Source organism: Atheta coriaria, unplaced genomic scaffold (genome assembly GCF_025399875.1).
Source record: "Atheta coriaria isolate IRGN ID8LTWV9N9 unplaced genomic scaffold, Caltech_Dcor_3.1 hic_scaffold_8_pilon, whole genome shotgun sequence".
Taxonomy (NCBI): Eukaryota; Metazoa; Arthropoda; class Insecta; order Coleoptera; family Staphylinidae; genus Dalotia; species Dalotia coriaria.
Genome location: NW_027045450.1, coordinates 3,810,690 through 3,833,470, shown reverse-complemented (window position 1 = coordinate 3,833,470; position 22,781 = coordinate 3,810,690). Strand labels below are relative to the sequence as shown.

At 42.4% G+C, this 22,781-nt stretch overlaps 1 protein-coding gene across 1 annotated transcript in view; it reads left to right on the top strand.

Moving 5' to 3' along the window:
- Window positions 1-256: 256 nt before the first annotated feature.
- Apoltp (Apolipoprotein lipid transfer particle) overlaps window positions 257-22,781 on the top strand; it is a 33,398-nt gene continuing 10,873 nt past the window's right edge. Inside the window, exons 1-38 of the mRNA XM_065309437.1 lie at window positions 257-597; window positions 6,148-6,192; window positions 6,605-7,233; window positions 7,512-7,945; window positions 8,006-8,360; window positions 8,563-8,860; window positions 9,186-9,359; window positions 9,689-9,798; window positions 9,872-10,066; window positions 10,162-10,290; window positions 10,369-10,739; window positions 10,806-11,392; window positions 11,453-11,745; window positions 11,855-12,253; window positions 12,612-12,797; window positions 13,250-13,419; window positions 13,589-13,803; window positions 13,866-14,031; window positions 14,121-14,346; window positions 14,462-14,678; window positions 14,799-15,064; window positions 15,153-15,350; window positions 15,910-16,260; window positions 16,360-16,512; window positions 16,577-16,780; window positions 17,102-17,257; window positions 17,316-17,554; window positions 17,637-17,952; window positions 18,020-18,159; window positions 18,844-19,083; window positions 19,146-19,344; window positions 19,397-19,596; window positions 19,653-19,802; window positions 19,872-20,049; window positions 20,289-20,495; window positions 21,717-21,962; window positions 22,026-22,274; window positions 22,326-22,658. Of these exons, the coding sequence (XP_065165509.1) occupies window positions 522-597; window positions 6,148-6,192; window positions 6,605-7,233; window positions 7,512-7,945; window positions 8,006-8,360; window positions 8,563-8,860; window positions 9,186-9,359; window positions 9,689-9,798; window positions 9,872-10,066; window positions 10,162-10,290; window positions 10,369-10,739; window positions 10,806-11,392; window positions 11,453-11,745; window positions 11,855-12,253; window positions 12,612-12,797; window positions 13,250-13,419; window positions 13,589-13,803; window positions 13,866-14,031; window positions 14,121-14,346; window positions 14,462-14,678; window positions 14,799-15,064; window positions 15,153-15,350; window positions 15,910-16,260; window positions 16,360-16,512; window positions 16,577-16,780; window positions 17,102-17,257; window positions 17,316-17,554; window positions 17,637-17,952; window positions 18,020-18,159; window positions 18,844-19,083; window positions 19,146-19,344; window positions 19,397-19,596; window positions 19,653-19,802; window positions 19,872-20,049; window positions 20,289-20,495; window positions 21,717-21,962; window positions 22,026-22,274; window positions 22,326-22,658 (9,300 nt within the window). The 5' untranslated portion in view covers window positions 257-521. The remainder of the gene's footprint in view (window positions 598-6,147; window positions 6,193-6,604; window positions 7,234-7,511; window positions 7,946-8,005; window positions 8,361-8,562; window positions 8,861-9,185; window positions 9,360-9,688; window positions 9,799-9,871; window positions 10,067-10,161; window positions 10,291-10,368; window positions 10,740-10,805; window positions 11,393-11,452; window positions 11,746-11,854; window positions 12,254-12,611; window positions 12,798-13,249; window positions 13,420-13,588; window positions 13,804-13,865; window positions 14,032-14,120; window positions 14,347-14,461; window positions 14,679-14,798; window positions 15,065-15,152; window positions 15,351-15,909; window positions 16,261-16,359; window positions 16,513-16,576; window positions 16,781-17,101; window positions 17,258-17,315; window positions 17,555-17,636; window positions 17,953-18,019; window positions 18,160-18,843; window positions 19,084-19,145; window positions 19,345-19,396; window positions 19,597-19,652; window positions 19,803-19,871; window positions 20,050-20,288; window positions 20,496-21,716; window positions 21,963-22,025; window positions 22,275-22,325; window positions 22,659-22,781) is intronic.

The window sequence follows — 22,781 nt, the reverse complement described above, 5'->3', positions numbered from 1 at the left end:
ACATAAACAATTTAACGTCTTCTATTTTTGAAATTCACTCGCATTGATGAGTGTTGTGACAACATTAAATTTAACAATAAGTTAACTCTGTTAATGCGTCTTAGTGCTAGGGGTTGGGAGGCGGGGATCTAGAAATAGTGATAAACTTAACCGAAATCGAAAGATCGCGTCAAACCTTCGACCCTTTGAACTCGGTTATCATTCAGCTGGCTGGACGCTGATGTGGGCCACCATTGAACACGCGACCTTTGTATTAGTTACATCAACGTCGGACGGATCTCGACATTCGTCAGCGTCGCGCTCGAAAAGTATCGCTTTACTAAGCGACGGACAATTGCCGATCGATAATCGATCGTGTGTGCATCGTCAGTGACTGAGCGCCGTTCGTGAATGTGTGCGATTCTTGTATTTCTATCGTCGGTGTGATTAATTAGTGCTACGGTTTTCCATTCCTCGTCAGCGGAGATCCGCCAAGAAGAGGAGCAATTAAAATCGGCACGTTTTTCGCTCGCCGGGGCGACATGGGCCGCCTCCGGTTGATTTTGTTGCTGATGCTGGTGACGACGACGCTTTTCGGCGTATCGTTCGCGCAAAACAGTAAGTTGACTTCATATTTTATTTTGCCGCAACGCTTGTTTACCTTTATCCATACTAGCGTTTTATATCAACACGTGGTCTGAGAAGCTAATACCAGGGAGGGTAATTTATACGGCCCTAAACGCGTGCGTTGTGGAAATTGTTAAATATTTTATTAATTTGGCAGCTTTTAATTTGCTGCCAAACAGAAATCTCGCAATTATTAAATTTTACGACTTGGTTTCCGTTTGTGGACGGTTTGGCGTAGCGCAATGGCACGTGGTCATTAAATTGTGCGCAGAAAATATAACGTCGACGTTAATAAACAATAAAAACAAAACATTTTCGGCTAGCACTAGTATCGAGCATTTAATTCAAGTGAAAATGCTCATAAAAGTGCAAAGCGTAGCCCGACAACGCTGCCAAATGAAAATGAGTTTCTTTGTTCGTTTTGTTTAGTTTTGCCGCCGTTTATTTTCCGAATTAGACAAAACATTGTAGGTACATGTTATTTTCTTCATATTATGTCCACGGTTACTTGCAGCACAAAGCAAGCGCAATTCTGCAAGGAAAAATAAACTTTCCGTGTATGCATGACGCATTTTTTGCTTGTTGGGTTTTAGTTCTTTAGACAACAACTTCCAGCAAAAGAAAGTTTTTGCGGAAATTTGTAAGCCAACTAAACTGGAAGTAATGCGCAGTAAAATTGCTGCAACATGTCAGTTTTATATCTTCGCTTATTATGAGCTAACTTATAAATAATTACTTATTCTAACATTTCACATGCCAAGAAAAGCAGCAACATAAAATTAAAATTAAAACTTTGTGTTTCATTGATACGTGAATTTTACTTGAATGAAGTATTACGGCGTTTGTACATACACTTGATTTATGCAACACAAAGAAAAAACAGGAATGGAAAGAAAAACAGAAGCGAAGCTAAAGAAACGGCATTTAGAAGATCGAATTTTAGCATCTTGTTGTTCCGTAACGCGCACCCCTGGTGTTTGCAAATCCACAATATAAACACGCGCGTTCGCGTAAACCTAACTTATATTCCCCTCTCGATCTGGAAAACGCTATAAATCAAACATACTTCGGTACTTGAGCGAAACTAACCACAGCATCTCGTCGCATATGCGCGAACGCCAGCGGAAAACGAAACGATGCCGAATAAATGAATGAAGGGACGGCCCAACTGCTGAATGGCTATGCGGCGCCGATGATGTATTGCTTCAGTGTACTCGTAAACTATTTGTTTAAAATTGAACTAAATACATTTCCGATCGAGCAGTGAACAACGGCGGTCAACGATATTCCGATAAATATGATAATTAGAAATGTTTAACATCAAAAGTTAAGTTTAATTTAAAATTATGATAACAAGATCCAAATAATATTATAAAAATAAGAGTTGAGAATATTTTTGAAATTACTCTACCATTACTCTTGTAGTAATAAATCATGAATCTCAGTTGTGAATTTGGTGGACTGTGTTGGTGACAGATAATGTTACAGATTCGGCAGGATGATTACAGTACAAAAACCAAACACCTATTGCAACTACGCCTGGTTAAATATTTACTTTCCAGGTTGTTAAAGCTGATTCCTAAGCGTACATTATTTATTAAATGTCAACAACAAATTGTTTCTCTCTGATGCGTCGCGATGCATGTCACTGGTGTTCTGATACTATATTTATTACATATTAATCGCAAATACTGATTGAACTACATCATAACATATATTTACGTCAAGAACACTTTGTGATAATACTCAACTATATTCAGTAATCAATATTTTATTGTAACTGATAACAGATTAAGTGTTTCCCACATTTATTTTTGCTTGAATCATTAAACTAACGCATGGAAAATATTGATATTACGGAAATTCTTATTCAAATTCAACTAGCTTCAATAAACGCATACGTTTATCATTTGAACAAACAGCGCATCCGCGACTAACGACAACTTAATGTTGCAAACTTGAAATTAATTATGGCTGCCGGTAACGATTACGTACGTTTCTCCGCGAACCTAAAGAAACTCGACAACATAAGGATGCAAGTTATCTCAGTGCAGAAAACTTGCCGGAGGAAAATACGTAAACAGCACCGGTATTGATTATTAATTAAATACAAACAAGCAGACCGCAGGCACACGTGAGCATCGCAACACAATAATGCTTGAGTTGTGTAAAATGAAAATTGATGAACAACGACTACGCTCCACTTCAACTAGCGACGCGTTTCCTTCCTAGGCGGAGTACAACACTGTGGTGGCGGTATTCGGATTGTGGCATTTTCATCCGCCTCCTATCCTTCGTGAATCTCTTCTCACTTGCATCAAGTTATAACATTTTCAAAACGATGAAGTTTTAGTTGTTAAACAAACTCGGCAACAATAGGCGGCAACGTTTACGACAGTGTTAATACAAATGTTTTAAATAATTTGCTAGAGTCTGTATAAAATTATGTCTCAGGGGTGTCCAACTTGTTTAAAACCAAGATTTTCTGTTTTCAAAAAAAATTGTGAAATATTATGATATATTATGAAATATTGTAAAATTAAACATTATATACTAATTTTAAGAGTGATTTGACGAAAACAAATCACTGTTGATTTGTGAATTCAATTAGGCAAATTGCGAAATTAAAACTTAAAATGCGGATCAACAAGTAACCGATCATTCACGTAATTATTTAAAAGCACCTCTCGAGATTTTGCACGTGGGCGAGAAATGAAGCGTCTAATTAAATTACGACCTCCAATGAAGTTATCCCATAATTCGAAGCCGTCGATAGCGGCAGCGTGTAAATAGCATTTATTGTCGTCCAGTTCGGATATCGCAGAAATAATCTAATAATAAAGGCGCACTTGATAGCGACTCGGGCAGTGTTCGGACTGTTGATTAACTCATAACGTCGCGCCGCATTCGACTCCCATTCATAAAACCGGCGATAACGATGAACCAGCATCAACGCTCGCTGGAAATTCCAACAATTTGTAAACATAAGATGTAAACACGTTACGTGCTTCATAACTTTCGCTTGTTTGCCCTGCTACCGTCCGAGCTCGAATCCATGTGATTAATACAACTGTTAATGGTTGATATGTGCGCTAATCTTCGTGATACAATTAAGATGTGAGTTTATATATGAAAAACGGGCAATTTTCAAGTTTAAATATGACTCATTCAATTAAGCATAAATGGTGGTCAGAGTAAGTATTTGGAATGAAATTAAATAAGCCGTTATTAAGCAGTCTTGTTGATTTAAGCGGTGCAACGAGACCGCTTAAAAAGGAAATATCAATTTAGCCGAAATTAGATTGCGTTGAGAATGTTGTTAGCATTTTATAATAAAGGTATATGGGAATTCGAAATATTTTCATTGTCCGCTTATAGAATCGCGGCGGACACCCGCGGCGAGCAATATGTGCGCGAAACCAACCCGTACGGCGTGTATTTATTATTTTTTTAGCGTGTCGCTCAAGCGGGGCCGGCACTTTTGTTATTTTTGTATGCAATTGTTGGACGCGTTTGCTAACGTTTACGTTATTAATATAAATATTATATTCAACGCTGTTGTTTTAAAAATATTTGCAAATATTTTTAGTAAACACGCCAGAAATTCGAGAAAATTAAGATATATTAGAAACTAGCTTTAACCCGCGGCTTCGCTCGCAAATATCTAAAATAATGAGGTTGCTTCCGTATGCGTCTGTAGTCACAGAAGAAGTAACAATGAAGTAGAATGGCGGGAAGTTTAAAATGGCTGAAAGTATAGTCTATGGAAGTATAGTGTACAGTCTCCATAGTGTAGTCAATTGGATTTGATGTTGACGTAGTTGTCGGTAATACAGTGTGATGGTACTATAGTACTTAGGTTTGAGCTTCATTGCTGGAATGCTAGATGGCGTTAAAGTAGTCAAATAGCCAGATGCAGAGGTATTATTGGCTAAACTATTTCTTTATTTTATTTAAAAAATATATTTTTTATTAAATAAAAAGTAGCCTATAACGATTCGGGGACCACTAAGAATATGTGTACAAATTTTCATGATGATCGGTTAAGAAGTTTTTGCGTGAAAGTGTAACAAACATCAGGACTTTCGCATTTATAATATTAGTAAGGATATACTGAAATTCAGGCCTTAACTGGACAATCTGTTGATGTTTTATGTTTTTAAAAATCCGTGACTCAAAGATACACTAAATTCCTGTCCAAAACCAAATGTTTCCACTCACATGTGCTTCAACAAATCTCGATAAACAGAGTTGTGCGCATTCGCATGTTTTCCTCACGCTCGGTTACATCACGAATTGATATTAAAATATGCAGCGACTGTATATTGTTTTTGAGGGTGCATTGATTAATTCACAAACGTTGGGCCGTATTACAAAAAAACCAATCGAGAATGAAGTGTTCGCAGCCAACACACGTCGGCAGCGTTGCGTATCGATGAGTATTTTTCTATCGAAGCCGTGCGGCCGCTCGCAAAATTATAAATGTACTCGCAGACCCCCGTAGCGCAAACACAGCGTACGAATTTCCGGACATTCGTGCCGTTTGGAATTCGCCAATACCAAACGCGCTCCTTTCATTCGTTTACACGCCGCGCGCATAAAATACAAACGCAAACAAACATAAAATGTGAAAGAACTTTAACGTTTAGCCGCGTTTTCCATCGACCAAAGCTTTTCATCTAGCATTTTTATATTTTTCGAAAATTTAACTACCACACACACGGATCGAGAGCCACTGAGAAAAAAACATGGCGCTCCCGCGAGAAACGCAGAAGGGAAGTGGGCGAAAAAGTAGTACCAAACCAGGACCAATGTAAAAATTGCTATTTATAGTCTCACTTACTTCGCTCGTGTGCTTTCTCTCTTCGCTGATGCTTTGTGTTCGGAGGCGGCGGTAAAGATGTGAGTGTTGCGGGCGCAACCGAGTCGATGCAGCTGCTGGAGCTTGTCTTTACGCGCGGAAAATTGCATGTAGAATTGCCCAAAAAAACAGCGTAACGCCGTGCGCTACGAAACAAAGCGAAAATATAATTAGCATTGTATTACCGTCGGTGATGTTGAAATATTTATGCGCAATGCTTTTCTCACTAGATAATCTACATATATTTGAACCGCAAAATTTAATATTATATACCTCGAAAAGAAAACACGTTCCAAGTGCTAAAGGCGAATTAAAAAAAGTTCTCCCACGTCATCATTTAATGTTATGCTTTGTCTGTCTATATCAAATATACAGAAATAAAGCTTGCTGCATTAAAATGAAATTATTTTATGCAAACGCATTCAAAATATAAGATTGGATTTTGAAAATATGAAGTCGCAAATTGGACGTTTGAGATTTGTTCAACTAGTGAAATTGGTTTCAATTTATTTATTTTGTAGTGGGATTAAAATCATTAGCCTGGTAAACTGGGATTTGTCATGAATCGGTATTGAATAGGATTAATTATTGCAAAGGATTATTTATTGTTATAGTTTCACCAACAGGCAATAAAATCGTGGGAGCAAGAATATTAACTGTTTGTTTTTGTTTGTTTTTAGATCCGTTAAAGGATCCAAACATATGTGGCAGGCCAGAGTGTAAAGGTAAGTTTACAACCCAATTTGTTAATAAAATAACATAAATTAAATACTCGTAATGTCTGAGCTTGAATATATTCGTAAAAACAGGTGAAAATACTTAAATTCTGATTTTTTTAAATCTGGCAAAATTCTGTAAGCTATTGTTCAAGAATCATTTTATGTCAATTGTGCAAGCCAGTATGGACGGGCTAATATGATGGTAGAACCCATTCACACGATTTCAAAGGCATAATTCGAATCGTGTTCCTATGTAGGACAAGTATTTCTCGCATGCCATCTCAAAAAGGAATGCTTTTGTGTTCGTGAAAAACTAAAAACGTTATAAACAAATCTGCTCTCCGTAATATTGAAATAAATTTTGCTCTGCTTGATAATTGAATGTATGTAATTCATAAAACATGTACATAACTTTCAGAAGGTGGAAAATTTGTATACCGACCCGGTATCCGACATAACTACAAATATGCGGTTAACGTGAGTTCGCTGTTCGTGGGCACAAGCAAAAACGAATCGAGCTTATTTATTGAAGGCGACGTTCACTTAGACTTCATTTCCCATTGCGACGGCATCCTAACACTAAGCGATGTAACTCTGCGTAAGAGTTTCAAGTCGCAAGGTGTCGGCGACAGCAAAGAAAACACCGCAGACCCAGAACGGCTAAATGTATGGTCGACGGAGAATGAGGATGAGACGCTGCATGAGCACAGCCAAGCCTTCAGTGATGTACTCACAGAGTTCTCCATGCGTTTCGCTTTCCATGATGGTCTTGTCACTGAGGTGTGTCCCTACGAAGAGGAAAAAAACTGGGTACTCAACTTCAAAAAGGGTATTCTCACAATGTTGCACAACTCAATGCGTCGTTTCGATCTGGATCACGAGGTGGACGATGAGGAAGACGTGCGCGGACGATGCAAAACCAAGTATCGTGTTCAAGGACCCAAGGGAACCAGTCTGATTGTCGAGAAGTATAAGGATATGAGCACCTGCGAGAGTCGTTCCCGGCTGCATTCCATGATTCAATCGACTCCTTACAATTTTAGAGTGGTAGGTTTAGAATCTATTCAATTCTGATAAGACACTACACTTGTAGGTGTAGTTGTCAGCATGCGTAAAGTTTTGTTATCATGACATGTGCGTGACCACATTTTAGTGTTGACTGTGACAATGTTTGCTTAGGTCCTATACTTTGCAAACGCGTGTCATAGTTATTAAATTTACATCGCAACCCTCATGTTTTCCTACTTCACCACTTTACTACCGCTGATTATGCTGGCGCGGATTTCCGGGGATGTGCGGATTAAAGTGCTTACAAAATGTTGCAGAATTACAAGGGTAAAAGTTTGCTAAAGTCGGAGGCCCGCTGTGAATTCTCTATCGACCATCGCATCTACCAAAACGTGGAATGCGAAGAGTCGCACATCTTCGAGCCGTTTTCCAATCGAGCCGCAGGTGCAACGACGATTGTGCGCCAGCGACTGACGCTGATCGACGAAGTACCAGAGATTGTCGAAGAACAGGCACCAATTGAACGACGTACACCCCTGCTGTACGACCACGTCCCAACGCCGAAGCCCACATCCGGCGAGTTGAAGTCGTCGCGCGATTTGATTAAGAAATTGTGCCGGGTGAGCGCAGATGACGTTCGAACCGAATTCTCTGATTTATTCACAAAATTCATTCACACCGCACGACTTCTCTCGTCGCCTGCGCTCAAGGCGCTACACAACCATGCTAGCACCTTGTGTGATATGGGAAAGTAAGTTTTTTCTTCAGGATTAGGTATTAAGGTATTTTATTGGTAAATATGCACTTTCAGGAAGCATGTAATAGACGTTTTGCCGTATCTCGGCAGTGATGCTTCCATAGAACTGATGAAAACAATCGTTTTAAATGATGGCGCGCCCGAAAATGTTATCCGCGATTGGATGATGTCAATAGCATTAGTTCCATTACCCTCTAAAGCGATGGTAACGACTGCATATGAACTCCTTCAAGGGAAAAAGGACCCAGCAACGGTGTTGGCCATCTCGTCGATGGCACACACGTACTGCAAACAAAACGTCGATTGTCGCATGGATTCGGACGCCATCGATGGCATCATTCAACTTTTAGAAGACAGGGCAAGCGAAGCATATAATTCGCATAAAGGAGATCGCAAAACACAGGAGACGGTACGTAAACAAACATTGACTGAGGTGCCGCGGGACATCGCATGCCTCGCATATAATATTTAAATGTTGAATAAACAAAATAGCTTATCGATTGCTGCGGAGCGTCAGCGTAGAAAAGCGGAGGCACTAAGCCGATGCCGAATGATGGAAATGCTCGAGGGTGCGTTCTACATGCACTCGCATATGTGATTTCTGCTTGCAGCTTTTGGTCGCGTTGAAAGCGCTTGCCAACGTTGGTGTTGCCTCGGAGTCCTTTAAAGAGGAACTGCGTATGATGACAGAGGATGTTCAGCTGGATGTGGCTATTAGAGTTGCCGCAGTCGAAGCGCATCGCCGGTTACCGTGCGAGGAAACGCGCCAATATTTTGAGAATTTCTTCCGCAATGAAAACGAGGACTCGGAGGTTCGTATTGCTGCGTATCTGCAGGTAATGCGCTGTCCAAACTATCTCGTGATAAGAACGATTAAGCACAGTCTGGAGTATGAAGAGGTGAATCAAGGTAAGTGTGATATGATGAAAATACTTCCACATTTTAACAGCAAGCCAACGTTATAGCTCATTGACTCTTTTTATGACATAAAAGTTATAAGCACGCTTCATGCGTGCCGCGTCGGCCGGGAGAGAAAAACTTTTATAATTTAACATTTTTTATACTTGTTTCGAGTTGTGTTGAATACGCTAATGTTATGTGCTTGAGGTCTACATTTCGAAGCCGCCCTGTAGTTTGACTACATCCAACACAGCAAATTTTTTTCGCTTCTCTACAATGGTGGCTTGTTGGCACCTCGCGTGCTGGGAAATCTCATGAGCGTTTTTGGTTTTAGTGGGATCTTTTATTTGGAGTCATTTGCACAATTTATTGAAGTCATCAATTCCGAGCCGCGTAGAGATCCAGGGTCTGCTCTCCGACAAAGATCTGACTAAAAAGTTTAGCAGCGACGTGCGCAAGTTTTCCCATAACTACGAGGGCTCAGTTTTTTTCGAAGAATATAATGTTGGTAAGTGTTATTTTTACGGCCCAACTTCTTGCATTGGATCTCCAGCGTGCGGGTCAATTTGATGAACGTCGTTGTAGATAATCTAATTATTATTTATTGCATCGCTTTGTCCATTGAGGCGGGACGAAAAAATATTATCAGGAGAAAGTAAATTTGCGTTGATAAGCTTTAAGCTCAAAGACAATATTTTAATAATGAGGCATTTGATGTGCAACTGATGATGTCCTATAAATAATTTTGGAAAGTTTTCTAAATTTGTCTTTTTTACAAAGGTTTTCATGTCTTTTTTCACACTTATATTAATATACACCATTAATGTTTCTTTTCAGGCGGAAACTACGAGAGTAATGTAATATTTTCCCAAAATTCGTACATTCCTAGATCCGCTATGCTGAACGTGACCGTTGATTTATTCGGCGAATCTATCAACCTGCTAGAGGTAGGCTATTTTACCTCCTTGTTTTGTCTTCTCTGCGCTTGCATGCATTAACGCGCCCCGGCTTTGTTTGCAGGTGTACGGTCGACTCGAAGGGTTTGAGCATTATGCAGAATCGATTTTCGGGCCCAAAGGAGAATACGGCGCAAAAAATCTACGAGACAAAATTCCTCAAATGCGCTTCCGTCGCGACGCTCCCGACGGTAACGAATACGACAATGCCATAGACCAGTTGGGCTACAAGATGGATAACAATTTCGGATCGCCTAAGGTAAGTGCTCTAAAATGCAGGCGGCTTGCATGCCGACGCGCTTGATTAATTCTTCGTGAGGGCGATTTAAAACGGCGTAATTATGCACCCAACAGGTGGCCCTGGGAATGAAATTATTCGGCAATGAGCTCAAGTATGCGACATTTAATGGCGATGAGGAGATTCGCACGGCACTGCAAAATCTGGATCCATTCGAGCACTTAAAGCGCATTCTCTCCGGTAGGGTGAGTGTATATTAGTCTACAATCTGAACGCGTTTTTCACTCCGAGAGCAAATGTTCATTTCATTTATGTAATCACAGGAGATCAATTTCAACAAAGCGGCGATGTTTCTGGACACCAGCTACGTTGTGTCGAGTGGTGCTGGTCTGCCCGTCACGCTCAACGCGGTTGGTACGACGTCCATTAATCTACAATTAAAAGGCTCATTGGACGCTGAGAATTTCTTGAAGACCAAGGAAATGGATGTGGGCACGAGCATCAATCCAAGCATCGCACTTGACATCGTCGGCACTATGTCAGTAGATGCGTATTTCGCAAGCACAGGCATCAAATTAAAGACTAGCATGCATACAACCACTGCTATCGACGCACACTTGAAAATCCGAGGCATGAAGCTACTGAGTATCAAGTTTGGTTTGCCCAAAACTACCAATGAGATTATTGGTGTCAGGTAGGATTAACTTCGTCTAGAGTGAAAGTTTCTAATGTAATTAACGGTCCATCTTTGCATGAACAGGTCCGAATTGATAATTATGAAAGGCAGCGGAGAGGAGCTGCAGGAAGGCATTGAGAAATACCGTGTGCAGGGATCAGCGTGTACTTGGCCCGCTGTGGACAAGACCCTGGGTCTTAAGCTATGCGCAGATTATCATTTCGCGAACGTGACTGACATCGCCAACGTACCGCACTTTATCATGGCAGGACCGGCTGGATTCAGATTGTCTCTACAAAAATCTGACCCAACTGCAATTACTTATTTGCTCGAATACAAATGGGAAGAGACACCCGCGAGTAGTTACATGAGTCTTACACTCGACACGCCTGATTCTAGCATTCCGCGCATCATGGGTGCAAATATGACCATTGATAAGGAAAGTCAAAACCTTACACTTTTACTACGCTCAACTGAAGGGACTGTGCTCGCCCGCGGCAAGTATAAAAACACCGATACGGAAAAGTACCTCCAATTGGGACTGGATATCAACAATCAAAAAAACTTTGACGCTCTCTTATCGCTGGAAAAACAAGAAATCCGCAACGGATTTTTATACGAGCCAAAGTTATACCTGGGTATAAACGAGGAGCGCGTTGCCGACCTGCAGGGTTTGTTTATTTTTGTCATTCTCATAGAGCTTATGCATCTATTTTATTTTTCGATTACAGGTTCGGTGAAACTAATCTCAAAAGCAGGCATTTCGCAATACGACGTCGACTTGAAATTCAAAACAAAGCGGCTTGCATCCAAGCTATTTGGCTACGTCTCACTGTCGAAAACATCCGTAACATCCACTTTAAAGCTGGACTACAAATTCGTGGATAAGAGAGAACACGAGGTGTTGGTAGATGTAACACTGGCCAGACGCTTCTCACCTAACATGGAAGTGATTACGGCCGAAGCTAAAGTGGCGGCCAGTGCGTACCCGAGCTACAATTTTAATTCCACATTAACATTACAGGTAAACACTGCATGTGTATTCAACCAGGTGGAAAATTTGCCCATTGGGTCAATAATAGTAACAACCGAAGTAATAACAGTAATAACAAACAATTACGATCTATTTGCAGCGAGCGGCCGGTCACATTCTACTGAAAGGCCTTTTGAACGCCAGTCCACATCTCAACAAGAACCTGACAGTGGACAGGGATATGCTCACAATGAACGTTTTCCTAACATATAGATCGCTCAAGAATGGCACCCGGTTTAAAGCGAGTGCATCTTTATTTCGCGAGAAGACAGAGCTGGACGTCAAAGCGTTATTGTCGTACGCCCAAATGGGTTACGGCACGGACGTAACGGCGCTGGTGCGTACCGGTCGGGACAAAGATGTGATCATTAGCGTTTATTGGTATCATCCACGTCAAATGCTTGAGCTGTACGAAGGTCGTTTAAATGTTACAATACCGACGTTCAAACCGATGGTACTCGAAGGCAAGTTAAAAGAGAAAAACTCCGGCGACTATACGGTAAGTTTTCACATTAATTATGACCACGGTCATGGAAAAAACTTCCAGATTACCAGAGTGACTGGCGCGCAGTTAAAGCGCACTCTTGAGACATGTAATTGAGTCTATTTTCTCTTGTCCTGATTATATCAGTGTTATGAAATAATGCGGTTAATGGACGCGCGCATTATCACGCGTTTGGTACCAGCAGTAATAATTTTACTTTATTCCCCGATGTCAAACTAAACTCTGGATATTTTATACAATTCCAAGATGGCGAAATTCCTTGGAATTATTGAATGCATTTGCATTATAACAAGATGTGAACAATAGCGAAAGTGCAGGCTTTAATCGTACATTATTTATTGTTTAATAACAGGTTGAATTAGACTGCAGTTGGTTTAGCGGACATAAGTTTGACGTCAAGGGACTCTACCAAGACCGTAGCACGGACCTCGAGGCAATTCACCACCTTAAATTACTTGTGCAATCGCCCAGTTTTAGTGAGATCAATGCAGATTGCTATTACCACCGCAACAACACCGTATTCAAGATAGACATTAAGGTGAGAATTAAGGCAGTTGTACGGTCCCCCGACCCATATCCTCTCTCGGATCGGACGCTGAGGTCCTTCCGTACATCCTTGCCAACCGCTATCGCACGCGCTCGTATTAATTAAGCTCGACACTTTCTCATTATTCAGCTGTCTGAGCTTTGATGGAGATTGGGGCTCGGTCATCCCATCTTTCCTTCCTGTCGTCTGACGAAAACACATTATCGCTACAACACCGCCACAGTCACAAAACATACTTATCTTAACATTTATTTGTCCATGGCAATACATAAATTCGATCCTTTCATCAATTGCCCACACAACTTCTTTGGCGGTTTGTAAATGGTATAAGCATGTTAACCCTTCTCGATTGAATATTACCCGCACGCACTTCGCGACGCAATTAATAATCAATTGAATAGATTTAAATTTCTAATGAAGACAACTTGCACATAATTTTCCAGGCCGATCACAACGACGATCAATACGGGCTGAATGTGCTCCACATCCAAACTTCGGCGTACGAAATAATGAGTTCAGGACGGCTGCTGTACAAGGGCAAACTTTACTCAATTAGTAGTTTGATATCACTGAAAGAGAAACGGGAGATATCGCTCGAACTCCACATTGACCAGTAAGTTAAATTAATACCTCTGAGTGTAAGTTGAGAAGCAGTTTGAGGCAAGTTTTGTATCTTGACTGACATCGCCTGCAATGAACAGGTCGTACGTGCATTGCAATACCGAACCAAGAGACTTATTTCAGATATAAATCGCGTTAATGTGATGAATGTTACGTTACAGGCTAAGAGATATCTCTGTATCTTTGTGGGCGAATAATAAGGAAACTCACAAGGAGGCGGGTTTTGATGTCAAATGGGATGCAAATCGGGATCCCAACCAGAAACTGGTGGTCACCGTCTACTACGCCAACGCCAAACCGTACAACTATGATGCTAACTTCTATATTTCCTATCCGGGCCGGACCATTAAAGGATACTTTACGTTTGATTTGGAAGGTGAATAGAAGACACTTTGTGGATAATATTAACTACTAACTTTGAACGTATATGTTATTTAGGTGGACATTTCGACACTACCACAGGAATCACATGGGGACCGGATGATTCTTTGTCCCTGCAACTTTCTATTGACTTGAAGAATGATGAAGAGTTAACCATGCTGGAGATCCGATCGCTGGTATTGACACCGTTCGATGACTGGCGTCGAACGTCTTTAAATGGCGGGTGCGTGAGCATTTTCGCGACTCGCGACTAAACTTCATCAGCTAAGTAGTTCATCAGCCCCTAATCTTGTCTACTATATCTCTGTTCAGGTTCAGCCACAGAGGTAACATGTATCGCGCCAACGGCAGTATGTACTGGCAGCACGATCAGCACGTATCCATCGATCTCTTCGGAGATTACGCGGCGACGGCATCGACGCTCAAATGCGAATTTACAGGCGCGCTCGACAGCACCGTGCGCGATATACCGTCGTTAAGTGCCAGCGTAAAACACAGTCACAACAGCACCAAAGTCGATTCGGAGGTTCACATGATGGTACGGATTTCTGAGCGACCCGCGGCTTCCGCAGCGGTATCGTTAATAACAATGCTTTGGTGTATGCCCTGACGCACACACACACTCACATCGATTTTGCATCGTTTTGTTTCAGTACCAACCGAAGCAGAAGATAGCCGTAACGAGCTCGTGGCAGATCGACGAGGATTCGCATATGAAGAACCTAACAGGCGCCGTTACTCTCGTTAGCCCTTTCAAGGGATTTAACAAAGGGCTGCTCGTGAGTAAGATTTACGCAACCAGCTCGCGCGACCTGCGCGGAGTTGCCAATTTAGACCTGGATCACAAGGAGTTCAGCGCGAGCGTCGAAGGTATGCACAAATAGAAACGCAAGGTCCACGCCAACAACCCACAGCAAACGAGGCGTCGGGCGTAGTTTAATTGACGTGTTTTTTCTATGCGGCTGAATGTGAATGTTTTGTATGTTACAGGCCACTTTCAGAAATTGTCGCGTAGCACGCTAGTCTTTAATATAACAACGCCAATCGAAAAGTTCAAATTAATTAAAGGCCGCTTCGGATTCTCCGAAGTGCAGAGACACTTAGTCGCGCAGATTGAATACCCCACTGGCAAGACAGGCATTGAGGTCCGCTTTCTCATCGTCAGTTTGGCAAACTTCGATGTTCTTTTCGATTTGGCGACTCCGCTGGAATTTCTGCAGGACGTTCTCATCGTTGGCAAACTGCAACCAGCAGCGGTAAGATTTCACTCACTATGTCGGAGTGTTTATGTTCACATTGCTAACGATGTCTGTAATTATTATATAATTACACATTCTATTTCAGCTTGACTTCCGCGTTGGATGGAACTCCCTGCTCGCCGGCTTTGCCGGAGTTTGGCATTATGCTAATATCACCGACTTCGAGTATTCGTACAAGATTTACACTCCCATCGATGGGTTTGAAGAAAACGGTATCGTCGCAAAACTCATATTCAAAGAAGGCTTAGACTTTGAAGTTTCCGTCAAGTTGGCGATGTCCCAGGTCTGTATAGAGATGCTGAATATTATGAGCTGGGGCCTGAATCTTTCGTCAAAACAGAGATTTACAATTTGCTTATTCCTACGCTAAGGTCGCGATAGCCTCAAACCCTCTCTGTTATTCTAAGTAGCTTCCGCATGCCGCAAACATTTCACACTTTTATCGATCGGTCAAATTGTATTCTCACAAAGAAAAACCAGCAATATTAGGATAACAAATTTCCATTTGTGGTCTTTTTGTTTGTTTTTAAATAGTTTTGTTCACTCTTTAAGTTGAAAATACCAGATTTGCTTCTTTGGTACTTTTGATGCAAAATTTCCTATATCACATTGTTATAACACGAGAGCACGAGGCTTAAACATGTCTCATTATACCAAGTTATGCACTTAATGGATCCACATTATACAAGTAGTTACGTGCCTCTTCGCCGGCGGCGTGTTTCCGCGCGCCTTGCCGAAGTAGGTCCTCAATTTCGGACCGCGGCCGACGCGCACCACCTCCGCTTCCCACAAGCGTATATTTATTGTTATGGCTTTCACGTTCTTGCGTGTGCACTTTTCAGCTGGGAGTTATCGCAAGCGGCAAGTCAAATCCGAGAACTCTGGCGGAACTTGGTCTCCGCACGCAGCAAATCTACAACAGCAAAAAACTGAATGAAAACAACGACAGTCCTTTCATCGAAGATCTCATCGAACCGGACGACGATGACAGCGAGGACAATGAAGATGATGACGAAGACGTCGAAGAGGAGGACCCGTTTAATTGGACAGGTTACGCCGAAGTGCATACGCTTCTCTACCCGTGCGTAATCATCGACGTCGACATCGATCAGAAAGGCACCGTCTACGATGTCGTCGCCACATTAAGTCTGCCCGACGGCGAGGCAATTCTACGAGATGAATTCGATTTCGGCGTAAGTTGCATCTTAGACCTCGCTGGCCTATTTTGATGCCAGCATCGAAAATGTCTTCGTTGACATTGATATTGATCCCGTTTGGGGATGTTTTTTCAGGACGCGTTCAACATAAAGAATCATCTCAAGCTCAGTACGCCATACGCCGCCTTCAAGGAACTCACCTCTAGCTTCGAGTTCAGGATAATGATGGGCCATCAATATCTTCTCGCCCTTGACGCCGACTACCTGAACGGCAGCCGGTGGATAAAGGTGAGATTGACAAACGCGCTGCGGCCATTAAGTCAGATTAGCTTAGACAGTGTATTTTTTGCAGGCGGGCACATTAGCCCACTACTTCAAACGGATGCGCCCAAATGGCGAGGCTATCTATAATGCAACGTTCCTCGTACACACGCCGTTCGACGCTCTGCCGACGCTCGAGGTGCGAGGCGGGCTTCAGAAGGGCGACCACGCGTACGGCACCAATATCACCTTACTGACGAACACCACCGACATTGCCGTCTTGGCTGGCGTTGAGGTACGAAATGTGTGAAGAAGTTTATATGATCGCGTGCGCTACCTCTAAGTGAAACGCTCTGGAACCCGTAAACTTTTTACGTGCGCCGCCGAGGGGAAAGGACGCAATCAAATGTCGGTTTATTGGTTGTTCGCAGATGCGCTCATATATATTTCTCTATGCCTGACACTACAACCTTTTTACAATCAAGTGAAGCTGCTAAGCTCAAATCGTTTCTATCGGAAAGGATTCGATTTTCTTTATATCCTATGTATTTTTATTGTTTTGTATTCAGTTATCTTTTCTTCTTTTTACAAAAAAAATTTTTTTATGAATTTGCAGATTTTAGGCGAATATTTAAAAGGAAGCTTTGATGGTCATGTTTTAACTTCCATTTTGACTCTTCCGGAGTCCAGTGTACGTTTTATGAAAGATTTTGGTGAAGAAGACAACCGAGTTGAATTCTTTTACACAATGCATAATAATAAATCAAACAATGTAAGTTTTCATAGTGAAATCTAGCAAAAAACTATGTAACTTTTTTTTCCGATTACAGTTCAAATTAGACACCGCCTGGAAACTCAATTCCCTTAAAGATATGAAGACGTACGTATATCTAGAGACGCCGTTTAAGAGTCTGGAGAAAATCGAGGCCGACGTTGTGGTGCGCGTGACCGACCAGGACGCATTAGCTAGAACTAATATACAAATGTACCCGTTAGGAATTAGAGCGAACGCTTCGCTCCGCGATAACGAGCTGGAGGCTGCGCTCGACGTCGACTTCGACGGCAAACGGTAAGAGCGAGTAGGATAACCGGAAACATTTGCATATTACGGCATCTATCTAAACGTACAACGTGTTAATCTGTGTATGCAGGCATCTTCTGGATTTCGCCGGGCGGCTGGCGAAAGAAGCCAACGGCAAACATCAGATTCAAGGCGTCTTAACAAGACAGGACAAAAAGCTGCGCGTTACCGGCGTGATAGAAATGGGCGACGATGGCAAAATGCCGAAAGCGTTTGATATGACCGTGGAGGGCGCGGAAGGTGTGCCGATCACCTTGCGTTATGAGATGCAGCCGCGTAGCAGCGGATTTGTCGTCACGAACGTGATGCGTTACGGCGAGAAGTTCGCCGAGTTTACGGCGAATGCGAATGTCAGGGCGAAGTTCGATTGGGACCTTCATCTGCAAGTATGTTGTATTAATTAGGAGTGGAAGCGCGTGAGCGAGCGCTAGTAATCAAATTTTCCATTCGCAGATTGAGACGTCTCATCAAATATACAAGACGTTTGTCGTTAACGCTAAAGCGGAGTCGAACGACGCCAACAGAAGCATCGCAATCGACGCCGTTACGCCGTTCGAGCGGCTTCAGAAGATCAGAACTGGAGCGGCTTTTCTGTAAGTACTACCAAACGCTTGAAGTCGAGCATTCGGAGCACCGTTCTCGCCTTTATAATGGGTTCTCATTTGCCTCTGTACTTTCTTTCATTTTTCTTTACAGCACAGGTATTTGAGTTTTATTTATTCAAACTCAATCCACAAAAATTTAATTTTCAAAAATCATAAAATTTTTCTTATTTTCTAATGAGTTGATCATCTAAAGTCGCAGGTTTAGTTCCTTTGCTTTTTTCTACATTGAACATTTTTCTGGGCGTCGTTGTTTGCCTGGAAATAAATGGGTTGCATGGGTGTACAAAGGATGTAATAAAATATATGGCGGCAGCGGTGTAATGGCATTACTCTCGGCACCCTCGGTGTGCGGCGATAGAATAAGGGTGCTTAAGCCGAAACATCCACTCATAACATACAGCCTTAGAATTTGTCGCGCGCAATAAAAAGATGATTGATTTAAACAATCCACAACGTCTCGCAGGCGCTGCTATAACTCCCGAGTCCTGCTGATGCAAGAGGATTGAAACTCTTAGCAGCAGTCGGAATTATCAAACGCCCTCTTAGCTTGGGCACTCTCGTAATATTCCTGTTTTGGAATACACAAGCACCGTAACTATTAAATATTCATTCAGCTCATGTTTCTAATTTTTCGACTTTTTTATGACAAATTTTTATTTTATTGCATTTCAGTATAATAGGTGAACAAGAGAAACATGCCAATGCTTTCTACGACCTCGATGATACGTCGTGTCGCATAGAAGCAACCTGGTCCTGGCTGTTGCTGGAGAATATGAGCGTTAAATTAATTGGCAATTACCGGCAGCTGAAATACAAACGCGATGCCGCAATTAATGCATTTTACATTAATAAGAATAAAGCCTTCGAACAGTTGAAGATTGGCGGCAATGTGGATTTAAACAATGCTTGGGTGTAGGTATTCCAGAGAGAACTAATTGGACTTTGTATTAAAACCCCTGTCGGTTATTTTTTAGTATGAGCAGTAACTTGACAATGTCCCGTCCGGAACGTGGTAGATACCTTGTAGGAGCAAATTTACAATTGCCTAAACCCAATGATGAAACACACGTGATGACTGGTCAATTCCGCGGTTCACGTACAGTCACTGATATTGAATACATGGCAAAATACCACACAATTAAATCAGCTAAAAATTATGGATCTTCTGGTGTGGTAAGCATGGTTTATCTGAGAGTTATTGCATCGATTAATATTTGGTTTGTAGTTATCTTATAGGAACACCACTCATATGAACGCCGATGTGCTTATCGAATGGAATGAAAAGCTGGTCCGCAACTACCTCGACTTGCACAAGAGTGCCGACATCACGCACCTCTTGTACAAATTGCGCACTCCGAAATTTCAGCAGGAGGCGCTAATTGCGAACATGTCATACTTGACATGGAATGCTTTCCACAATGTCACGTAAGTTAGCGAGAGAATGCAAAGTAATAGGAAATGACCGGTTTTCTTCATTTCAGAGGAGAATTGTTTTACCCTGGCAATCGATCTGTCGGCAGCGGGCATATCAACTTCAAGCAATTCGGGAATATGAACGGTTTTATCAATGCAACCACACCCTTCCAAGGACTCAACTACACAGCTGCTCAATTTGCTACAGAAACCAATCGGTAAGAATTTTTTAGGAAAATTTTAGGAAAATTTTCTGATGTGAGTTGTTTTGTTTTGGTTGGTTACAGGTTGACGTACAATCGTTACATCAAGATATTCTGGCCTCGCAATAACGCATTCCTCAACGCGACATGCACAACCACAGAGGTTGGCGGTTCAGCCGTCGAACGCGACACAAAGGGTGTTGTGCTGGTGGAGCTTCCACTCACGACCCGGCATGTGGCTCGTGTGGATTATGACTACAGCGTACGTATACCAATGCACAAATTGCTGCAATGCGAGAAAATAGTCGTTTATGTTAGTCGCCGTTGAAGTTTTTCTTCAGATTTTTCTTCCTCTTGTCACAAATCTCGTTACTCGGCGCGCGGCTCTTTTCACTTTATCTATTCGCCTTTTCTCCGCGCCCGACAATGCACGTAATCCTCGCTGTGCGTGCGTAAATTCCAAGCGGCAAAACTGTTATCGGCGCATATTTCGTGTTGCAGGCGAAGCCAGTCCAGAGCGTTGGCCACGCCACCGTTGTCTACAACAAGGACCGAGTGCTGAACGGGACGTACAATTGCCAGTCGGAGTCCCGCGCCGGCTTCGATAAGGACACGATTCACGTGGAGCTTGAGAACAAGTGGGTCCCCGTCGGCGCAGACTATATTCGCAGCTTCGAGTACGGCGGCAGCAGTGCCGCGCCAACCACGGTGGGTGCATCGAATAAATCACACGCCCGCTATAAAATCCTACCTAATCTATTACTTGCCATCCTGACCGTCTACGCGTCTTTCTAGAAACTCCTAGAAATATTCTCATCCAACACCTTTGCTCATTATCATGCTCAAGGAGGGTTCTTCATCAATGTTTGCTCGGCGAATGAATTTGGCGTTTAAACGTCGTTTATACACAAATTTCATTTGACGTCTTTGCCGCAGCAGGAGGTTCACTCACTCGGCTTAACTTCGACCGACACATTCTTTGCGAACAACATCAATATAGGTGCGGTGGTGGTTTAATTAGAAGTCACAGTCTCGTACCGTATTAATTGTGTCACTGCCAGCGCTCGCGCGTCGGGCGTTGAACAAAACTTACTTAAAACCTACTCTAGGGCTGCTCGCATCACACCGATGCAAAGACGACGCGACTTGTTTCTTCCTAATTGGCACGCCGCTTTGTGCCATGCACGCGAAGATGCGGAACGCTCTTGCGGCTGTCAGAAGTCTCACATTTCAGCATCAGTGCTTTCAACATGCGTTTGGTATTAAAAAGTTGCACCACACGCACTTGATGCCTCATTTTCATAATTAGACACTTTATTAATTTAAATTTTCATTAAATTCATTTCTTTGTATTTTTGCGTTCATATTGATCTGATGCAACTATTCCGGTTGGTAGTACACATACGTTGTGAGCGTGGATGACGGGAGCACACAAAGGGGGTACTATTGATTTAAATTTTGGTACATATCCGGAGTGATGAATGTGATCTGGAGTTCGGGCATTCATCCGGTCGTTTGAAGCCGCACATACATAACCGTTTACGCTGGGGAGGGTGGAGAGAGAAAAACAAACGGACGACGAAAGCCGGACGGACATAAGCACCGCCAAAGCTGTAGTGGCAGATTGTCTATTTCTCCATAATCCATAGCCGATGTGAATTATGACCAATTTAAACTTTTCCAAATGATATAAATTACTTGCGAGTGGACCACGCGAAATATTAACTACAATCGTACAACTCATACAATATTTTACTTTACCACCCCGTGCATTTCCTACGTGCACGCACTACAAAAACAAATTCTTTCAAAGAAACTACAAACAACTAAACCTGAGCAATCCCAAATCTTCTCCGAAGTTCTCCTAGGACTCTGTATTATGTTAGCCCTAACCGATTCAATCAGCATTAAACAAGATGATTTATTTAGGATTTCAAGCACCTCAAAGTGTATCACTTACACAATAGAAGCACGTTTGACGTAACTGGGAACATGAAAGTGCTAAAGAAGGAAACAGGTCAAGAAATAACGCTCATGGCAATCCACTCTAACCGCACGGTGCGCCTAACGACCAACTATGATGTGCTGGACCAACAGTTTAAACAATATTCCAAGATTGAAATGAGTCCCACGCATTGGCTCGCGTACGAAATCGACTTGCGCAACAATACGGTGGTAAGTGTATGCTTGCCAAAGCTGTAGGCATGATAAAATAAAAATATCATAAATGTCCCGCAGGATGATTCCTTCGAAGCGCAGCAAGTGCAGATCAACTTATCGTACCCTCGGCGAAATTTTACGGCCGCCGGCTCATATAACATCACCGACTACGTGCTATCCTCGGGTGTGTCCTTGGACTGGAGCAATGCTATGGCCGAGGAGTCGCGACGCAAGTGCGTCGCAGGAGATTTTGGTTGGTCGCAAGACAAAAACATCCCCAATCGACATAATATTCTCTTGGAACTTAAACATCCATCGCTTGAAAAGGTACGATACGATTTATGAATATATATGTGAATGTTAAAAATTAATTTACAGAATGTCACGATTCTCGGCGAATACGAGAGGAATGATAAGGCGCTCGCGGATGTCAAGTTGACCGTCGATTATTCGCCCGATCCGGAACAGACGCTAAAACTGCGCGGTCTGCTCGAAAATCATTCGGACCGATATAATGTCAACTACACGTACGGCCTGTGGGGCAGCCATCCAGCAACCAATCTGCAATTAGACGTCGGAGGCGGAGTGCATTACAGGCGGCGCAGATTCTATTCACATCATTTGGTCGACTACAGGCGCAGCTATTTGCCGACGCAGGTCGGCGAAGCGACCACGCGCATCGACATCGACAACAACGAGATCGAAATGAAGGTAATACTATCAACCGAACCGGTAACCCGGAATTTAATACAATATAGTGTAATTCGTTGGTATCTTTTTTTGACCATTCGTGCTCCAAATCACATAGCAATGCAAAATAATTCATTTTTATTT